Below are 9,362 nucleotides of genomic sequence, written 5' to 3' on the forward strand. Positions count from 1 at the left end.
CGTACACCGTGTGAATTATGATTTAGTCGATTCTATGGAACTATGTAGCTATCTCATCTGAACATTTTTACTGTACTCCATGTGTAAGAGCACTTGAGCTGTAATTTATGCTAGAAATCATGTTTAGGAAATATGTTGTTACTATTGGGACCCGCAATGGTCATTTTTTGCTGTTAAGTTATTTGCTTAATTGCTTTTTATGTACCCAGTCGCATTCATCATTACATGTCATATCTTAGTCTCTGTTATCGTATATTATTACATCTCGTATCATTAATTGTGGCTGCTTAGCATGAGTGTTTTAAGCCCGAGAGACTGGAGAGATCGATGACTGAGTGAGGCCGAGGACCTGTTGTGAGTGATATTTATGGGATCGGGTTGCATGCCGCAGCATGCTTTATTGGTTCGTGCTAGGATTGGGCTTGTTATAGCGCTTGGGCTGGATCGGACCCTCCGGAGTTTGCACATCAACATTGGGCAGAGTTGCTAGCAATTATTTACATTTGGGCTGGATCTGCCCTAGTTTATTTGCATTTGAGCTGGATCTGCCCTGTATAGTACTGAGTGACTGAATGTCCTGAGTATTGAGCATGATGAGCGAGAATACGAGACAGTGAGATTGAGTACTCTAAGAGTGTGAGTACATGAGTTCATTACTGAGATGCATTGAATTTGACATGTGTGCTTGAGATAACCGCATAGAGATGCATTTCATGCTACCCGGTTTTGGTGACATTCATGGTTTCACTTGCATATCGACATGTAGGTATAGAGATGTACTTTCCTCATGTTATCTGAAAATGAAACATCTTAATTATTGTTGAAAGATTTTTGGGAAAAATCACAATTTTTTGGACTTACTCATATCTTTGGTGATTTGGTGAAAGGAATTGAGCTTTACTGACATCTTTGAAAAACATGCCTATTGCTCGTAACTGTGAACGAGCTGAGCATCATACCTCTGAGTTGTTTTTTCTTGCACTATTTTTATTATGTTGTTATGAACTGTTGTTGGTTATTAGAGTTGGACTCTGACCCTTGTCCCAACTCGTCACTACTTTCAACCTAAGGTTAGGTTTGTTACTTATTGAGTATATGGGGTAGGTTGTACTCATACTACACTTCTGCACCTTGCGTGCAGATATTGGATGTTGATGTTGGTGCCTACGACGGGTGCTGGATCTGAAGATGTACCTGCGTTCCAGTTACGGCTATCACTTGTCCTTGGTAGCATTAGATTTAAATTCTGTTCCTTTACATTTCAAACAAATGTTGTAATTATTTCAATTCAGCCTCGTAAAAAACTAAATCTTAGAAGCTCATGATTTGTATTACCAGTCCTTGGGAATTCCTTGTATAAAAGTTCAGTTATTTCTTCATTTATTTTCTAATTAAATCTTATTGAATCGGATTGTTGATAATTGGCTTACCTAGCGGGTTGGGGTTAGGTGCCATCACGACTAGTTGGATTTTGGGTCATGACAATAGGAGAATCTAACGATTTTTTTTTTTACCGTAAATTTTATATTTATTTTAAATTGGCAATTGTGACTTACATAAATGTTTCACACAAATTTTATATTACAAAATTCAAAGATTATAATATATTCGAATACACACAAAAAATTTAACGCTCGAATCGTCTCACATAAAGTGGGAGGGAGGAAGTATACACGAAATGCAGCTATTTTTTCCTTCTGGCAAATTGAATGTTAGAGTAGGCTTACATTAAAAGTTCGTTGGGGTAGTTGAACCCCCCCAGCCTACCCCCTACTCCATCCCCACAAGCCTTCTCTTACACTCTTAAATTCTCATACTACTCAGTTTTTTCCCTCTCAACACATCTCTCTTTCTATCTACCATTCTTCCTTAGTTTTTTTTAAAATCTTTTCTCACTTGGGTATTTCTTGTTTTCATTTGAAAAAAAAAATCAAAGAAAATCCCTTATTTCACTTGTTATTGTTGATTGATTTGTGGGGTTGGTTCCATTCTTGTGAATATATTGTATCATATACAATGGGAGATGAATCAAATGGAAAAGTTTCAATTGAAGCTCAAGAAAGAAGTAGTTATTATAACAAACTTCCTAATTTTCTTCTATCAGTTAAGCTCAAATATGTAAAACTTGGCTATCATTATTTGATTAGCCATGTTATGTATTTGTGTCTTGTTCCAATTTTAGGTGCTGTTTCTGTTCATCTTTCTACACTTACTGTAGAAGAAGTTGTCCAATTATGGTACCAACTCAAATTCAATCTTGTTACAGTTATTTTATGCTCAGCTCTTATGGTTTTCTTGGCTACACTTTATTTTATGACTAGGCCAAGAAAAGTGTACTTAGTCGATTTTTCGTGTTACAAACCTAAACCAGATGTTATGTGTCCTAAGGAATTATTTATGGAAAGATCAAAACAAGCTGGAATTTTTACTGATGAAAATTTGGCATTTCAAAAGAAAATATTGGAAAGGTCAGGTTTAGGTCAAAAGACATATTTTCCAGAAGCACTATTGAAAGTACCACCAAATCCTTGTATGGTTGAGGCAAGAAAAGAAGCTGAAATGGTTATGTTTGGTGCAATTGATGAATTGTTGGAAAAAACTGGTGTTAAGGCTAAGGATATTGGGATTCTTGTGGTGAATTGTAGTTTGTTTAATCCAACTCCATCACTTTCTGCTATGATTGTTAATCATTATAAGCTTAGAGGAAATATTATGAGTTATAATCTTGGTGGTATGGGCTGTAGTGCTGGATTAATCTCAATTGACCTTGCCAAGCAGATGCTACAGGTTTGTTCCTTTTCAAGACTTTTTTTAATACTAGTGTTAGTATCAACGGTAAAGCTGTCTCTGTGTGTGACCTATAGGTCACGGGTTCGGGCCGTGGAATCAGCCACTGGTGCTTGCATCAGGGTAAGCTGCCTACATCACACCCTCTTTGGGTGCAGCCCTTGCCCGAATCCTGTATAAACGCGGGATGCTTCGTGCATCGATCTGTCCTTAGCGTTAGTATGAAGTATTTTTACAATATCAAGTTAGGATATCTGCAATAATAGGGTAATTATTTATAACAAATTTGATGTAATAACTTGAAAAGGATGAGTTGTGCTGAATCCTTTAAAAGTGGTGTGGCGATATTTTCTGAGAGTCCGACAAACATAGATTTAATAAACTCTTTTTTTTTTCTTTGCGAGAATATTAAGTTGTAGTACTACTTTTGTGTGTGTGTCTTGAAATTCTCATAAATTGCATGGTGCACTAGTTTTGGTTGCACATTATGTTGGGCTATATCCAATAAAGCATTTTATTTGTTTTCTGGTTATAAATTGTGTGGTTATGGAGAACACTTAGATTAAAGAACTTCTACTTTGTTTTAAGATATTTTTTACTTTAGATAATGGACCTCAAATCTCAATAGAGAGTGAATTAAATTTATAGGATGAATTCATATAATTGACTCCAACTAATTTAAGATGTAGAAATTAGTTGATTAATCAATTTGTTTTCAACCTTCATCGAGATACGTACAGATAAAGATGTCACATGATTTTCTGAACTCAATATTAAAGAATAAACCTATTGTATCTCCAATTCAAGTACATGGCCAATTTAATGTCGAGTGTCTACTTAACTGTATGCTAGCTTTTAATGCTAATTCCACTTCTCAAAAAATCCTTCATATTAGCTTTCTCCCATGTGGGAAACTGAAGTCAGTTTTCTACCAATGGTCTTAGATTTTCCATTGTGCTTTAATTTCAATAACAACAACAACATGTCCAGTGTGATTTTACTTGTCTGGTTTGGAGAGGATGAGTGTACGCAGACCTTACCCCTTATGTGAGGTAAAAAAACTGTTTCCGATGGACCCTCGAATCAAGAAAAGTGTTTAGAAATAAGGATTGTGCTTTAATTTTCTTACTAGAAAAAAAAGGGCAGTCTGGTGCATGCACTAAGCTCCCGCTATGCGCGGGGTCTAGGGAAGGGTCAAGCCTTATCCTGCATTTCTGCAAGAGCCTGTTTCCAGGCTCGAACCCCTGACCTCCTGGTCACATGGACATGAATTTGCATATAAACTATTTCTCGTTATTAATAATAATTTGTCAATGCTAATTTATCCATATGTTATCACATGCTATAACAGGTACATCCCAACTCTTATGCACTAGTAGTCAGTATGGAGAACATAACACTCAATTGGTACTTTGGCAACAACAGATCAATGCTAGTCTCAAATTGCATCTTCAGAATGGGTGGTGCTGCAATTTTATTATCAAATAAATCATCGGATCGTCGTCGTTCAAAATATCAACTCATTCACACAGTACGTACACACAAAGGTGCAGATGACAAAAGCTATAGTTGTGTATTTCAAGAAGAAGATGACAACAAAAAAATTGGTGTAGCATTGTCCAAAGACCTAATGGCTGTAGCAGGAGAGGCTTTAAAAACAAACATCACAACTCTCGGGCCAATAGTCCTTCCTATGTCCGAACAACTACTATTTTTCATCACATTAGTCGCGAGAAAAGTATTCAAGATGAAAATTAAACCGTATATACCAGATTTTAAGTTGGCGTTCGAGCATTTCTGTATTCATGCAGGTGGAAGGGCGGTGTTGGACGAGTTAGAGAAGAATCTTGAGTTAAGTCAATGGCATATGGAGCCCTCAAGAATGACATTATATAGGTTTGGAAATACATCAAGTAGTTCATTGTGGTATGAATTGGCATATACTGAAGCTAAAGGGAGGATTAAGAAAGGAGATAGAACATGGCAAATTGCATTTGGATCAGGTTTTAAATGTAACAGTGCTGTGTGGTGTGCACTTAGAACAATTAATCCTGCTAAGGAGAAGAATCCTTGGATGGATGAGATTGATGAATTCCCAGTTCAAGTACCTAGAGTTGTAACAATTAATGATTCCTAAAGTTTGATTTGTGGGAAGCAAATATGTGATCATTGTAATATTACCTTTGTTATTATTATTACTAGGTGGATATGTACTTTGATTATGCTTTAAGAAAGCAATACAATTACTTCTGTTTTAGCTAATGTACATTGCTATACTTTTCGATTTTTTTTGGTTGCTATTTTTGGTGGTGTATTCTCGTCTTTTCCGTCTTCTTGAGCAGAGGGTCTTTCGGAAATAGCCTTCCTACTCCTTCGAGGTAGGGGTAAGGTCTGCGTACATACTGTTAGTGTTGTCCTAATTTTTTTGCCATATTTGGTTTTCCTATTCGTTGAAGGAAAGGGCAACATATTTAGCTTAATTGGGTTTTCCTTCTTTTAGAAGGAAACTATAAATCTTCCATATTTGGCTAGTCCTTTTTCTTGTAGGAAAATGTTTGGACTTCTATAAATTGAGGATCCTTTCTTCCCATTTAGTAGCATCCACAATGTAGCCATATGGGGCATGAGAGTCGTGTTTAGGGGGAGAACTTTACGGGACAAGTGTTAGTGTGTCACTTGTGTTTGCCTCTTCGTGAGGTTGTTCTCTCGATATTTTGTACTCCTTTTTATATAGTGGATAGCTCATCTCCGCTGTGGACGTAGGTCAATTGACGAACCACGTTAAATGTTTGTGTCTCTTTTGGTATATTTCTCTTTTGTTGTCTGATTTATAGTCGTTCAAGATTTGCGTTACTAGCTTCCGCATGACACTTGATTTTTTCGGTCCTAACACATACTACCCTCCCAGACCCCACTTGTGAGATTTTACTGGGTCGTTGTTGTTGTTGTTGTTGTTGTTATTTTTGGTGGTGTGTTTGTGGAGAGATAGATCAGGTAGACTTAAGAAGTTACGGAGAGGTGATTAGGCAGGACATGATCTTGATAGGAGGGTATCGAGGTCGAGAATTAGGGTAGAAGGTTAGTAGGTAGCTGAGTGTAGCTCTTTTTCATTCCTGTAGTATTAGTATTATTCTCGTATTTTCTTATACTTAGATCTTTATTACTTGTTTTTTTCGCTTCTGTTTCCTTATCATCTTATCTTGTTGTTTGTCACGCTTGTTATTACTACTTCCTTTTTATCTTTCCTTGAGCCGATAATCTATCAGAAACAGCTTCTCTAACATTACGAGATAGGGATAAAGTCTCCATATGTAAAAGCATATATGCTGCTTATCAAGAAAAAAAAAAAGTTGTTCTTCTATTGTACGCCCATCTCAAAAAAAGAATGGGAGTTTGTGAGTATTAGCCAAAAATGTTTGAAAAAATAGTAGCCAAAGAAAATAGTGTTTGACTCAATAGTAATATGTGTCATTCTTACGAGACAGACGGAGTATTGAGCCATTTGGGCATCACATATTATATCAGTATTTCATATAACTGATTATTAGTAATTGCAAATAATATTTGGTCATTATCATTTCAATTTACAAATACTAGATTATTGTATTTAAAATATTAAATGCTGCGTGATAATGCACTGAGAAGCTGTATAAAATATGAATATGCAACATGTTAGGCAAGTTAGAAACCAATTGTTTCTTTGCTAATACTATGAGAAAGAGGAAAAAGAAAAAGAAAAAGGGGGTGGGGGTGGGGGCGAGCAGAGCCTGAATTTAAAGTTTACGGATCTAGGATTCTCGTTCTTTTAAGTTATTGGGTTCTAAAGTAATATTTTATGCATATTCAACAAATTTCTTAAGATAAATATAGAGTTTTGATCAAAATTACTAGGTTCAGCCGAACTCATAACTAAGACACTAACTCTGCTCCTAGGTGGCATAAAGAACTGGAAATTGCTGCAGAGGAGCTGCTATTTTCTGGGTCAAGTCAGAAAACTTGAAGGACTTGACAATTTGCTGGAAATGCTGAGTAGAGTGAGACAACTTGACCTAAATTGGCTGTCACAATTAAGAACAAAGAAAAAAATGGTACCATTGGACAATGTGGACAATATTAATGTAGTCGGTCGATGATTAATTTGGGCTGCTTACTAATGTACTCAAATTTTAGAAGGTTTATAGATAGGAATCTTGTAACTCATAGTTGATAGGTTTGGCTAGTTTAGTTTTCTTTTCATCTTTTATTTTGGGAGTAATAAGGAGTTCAGCAAACAAGAAACAACAGTAACAGCAGTAAAATCACAGTTTCCTGGTAGTCCCAGCTACCAAAACTTCCAGAACTACACTGACCTGATTCCTTTATATCCAAGGATATGTAGGCAACCTCCGAAGCAAGGTTCGGTCAGACATTTTTTCAAAAGATGCTTCCTATGGAGTTTCAAACGGGCAAAAAAATCGCTCGTAATTGCTCATTTCATCTTTACCCGAAAATCCTTCGTGTTCCCGAGCAAAGAGGGGCAGCTGTGAGCACGTGATTTTTTCCCTCTATGAAACACTCCTATAAAATTCAAAGAAATAGATTTTTTTCCAATTATTTGCCATTTTATAGGATTATTATAGGATTTTATTAATTGTTTGTATTTTTGTACACGTTTAACTTTGTTAAAATCATAAAAAAAATGTCAAAAATACCATGCATTGCATTTAGATTTTTGTTTTTATATTTTTAGTATTAATTAGTTAATTAATTGCCTTATTAAAAATAAAAATCACAAAAATGGCTCATTTTTACATTTTAATTTTTAGATTAGGATTGTTCTCTTTTAGTTTAGGATCAAGTAACTCCTATAAATTTTATAATTAGATAATTAGCTTGATTTACAATTTAGATTAATTTAGGATCTTTAATTAAAGAAAAAGAAAAAGAAAAACAAAGAAAAAGGAAATAAAAAGGGATAATTGAACAAAAGGCTTTGAATTTAAATTTGGGCTGATTTTATACCAAAATCCGTTCCCAAATCAACCCAGATCCAAGCCCAAATCATTAATACACCCGGTCCACCCCTGTTCTAAACCAAACGACCCCGTTCTGCCTTCCCTCATCATAACCGTTGGATCATTGTGATCCAACGGCTCGGAACTGGCCGTCCAACCAGTATATAAATGTCCGAACCAGGTCTGACCCCCCCCCCCCCCAATAAACCCCTCATTTCATCTCTCTTACCTAAAGAAGCCAAACCCTAGCCGCCCTAAATCCCCTCACCGGCTCCGCCTTATTCCGTCGCCGGAAATCACCCCACGGCGGCAGCGACACTCCAATCCACTCCAAATTTACACCAGATACTCCTCACCTCCCCTTCTTCCCAAATCTGCTACCAATTTCCCCAAAAACACCACCCAAATTCACCAATTTCAATCTGAAATTCAACCCGAAAACCCCATGTCGCCCAAATAACCCTAGAACTACACCCTACACTCCTCACACTCTCCTAAACACTAGTCCAGTGTTGATCTCCCCAAAACCCCCACCCTTTTTCATTAATTCCAGATCCAAAGGAAAACCCTAGGTCCGTTTCTATCTCTGGTTCGTCATGAAAAAACCTAAGTCCCAAGCTTTCGAGTTTCTGAAGATGATTTGGCCTGAAACGGGTGTTAATCATTTGTTCTCGACAAGAACATTTGATTAACACTTATTTTGGTTTAAATCAGAGAAGGTCGGGAGTTCCGCCTGACCTAACTGCCTGTCCGCCTAGTATAGGTATCTCCTCCCTTCTTTTCTCTTTCTATTTCTTTATTCTTTTTTTTTCTTCTTCTCCTTTCTCTTGTTCTCTCCTTCTTTACTCTGTTTCTTTTATTTTTCTTTTCTCTTTGACCAAAATGAAGAGGTTTAGTTAGCCATAATCTATGGGTTGTTAGGGTAGTTCTTTTGTTTTCTTTCTTTCTTCTTCTTTCTTGTTTTTACATGCTTAATCAGTAGTTTTAGGGTTTACTAATCTATGTGTTTTGCATCAGAATCCTCATGTTTGTTTAGAGTCTGTTAATTTGGTTTAGCTCGTGTCTATTCAGTTTAATTTTAAAATCAGTATGTTTATTATTGTAGTCTAGTTTCCTTTTGTTGTTATGATTCCCTGGTTTAATATGTTGGTCTGTTCAATTGGTTTAATTCTTAGAAAATGGTTCATCATTGTTAGTTCTGGACTCATGTTAGTATTAGGTTTGAATTTTTTTCTGTTTTGTTTCATTTCTGATTCAATTCATGTCAAATGAATTTAGGGTTAGTTTTAAAAGTTTAATTGCATAATGATTTGTTCCTTTGATCTTTATTTCGTTTTGTTTCTGGTCTTGATTTGGGAATAAACAGGACATATAGGGGTTTAATTGAACAAATAAAAACTTAGGGGGTTAATTTGGGAAATAGAAATAGGATTTTCAGATAAGGTTAATGTCAGAAGCTTCTAGAATTTGGGGCAGCTGGCTCTATTTGGCCAGCACAAAAATGCTGTAACCAAGAAGAGGCTGACAACTGTCCTATTTCTGTTAGAAAGATGTTGTGTGAGGGAATAATTTCCTTTTTCT

The 9,362-nt window shown here is 36.1% G+C and overlaps 1 protein-coding gene across 1 annotated transcript; it reads left to right on the plus strand.

The window, feature by feature from the left end:
• The first annotated feature begins 1,782 nt into the window (after nucleotides 1–1,782).
• LOC109241102 (3-ketoacyl-CoA synthase 20-like) lies at nucleotides 1,783–5,049 on the plus strand. The gene is made up of 2 exons (XM_019407820.1): nucleotides 1,783–2,787; nucleotides 4,139–5,049. Exons 1-2 carry the CDS (start codon nucleotides 2,017–2,019, stop codon nucleotides 4,922–4,924), a joined length of 1,557 nt encoding a protein of 518 aa, XP_019263365.1. The 5' UTR covers nucleotides 1,783–2,016; the 3' UTR covers nucleotides 4,925–5,049.
• The last annotated feature ends 4,313 nt before the right edge of the window (nucleotides 5,050–9,362 follow it).

The sequence above is a fragment of the Nicotiana attenuata genome, unplaced genomic scaffold (genome assembly GCF_001879085.1).
Source record: "Nicotiana attenuata strain UT unplaced genomic scaffold, NIATTr2, whole genome shotgun sequence".
Classification (NCBI taxonomy): domain Eukaryota; kingdom Viridiplantae; phylum Streptophyta; class Magnoliopsida; order Solanales; family Solanaceae; genus Nicotiana; species Nicotiana attenuata.

Coding starts and splice junctions, on each gene's coding strand:
- LOC109241102 (XM_019407820.1), top strand. CDS start 2,017: ATGGGAGATGAATCAAATGGAAAAGTTTCAATTGAAGCTCAAGAAAGA. Junction 2,788..4,138: donor TTGCCAAGCAGATGCTACAG/GTTTGTTCCTTT, acceptor ATGCTATAACAG/GTACATCCCAACTCTTATGC.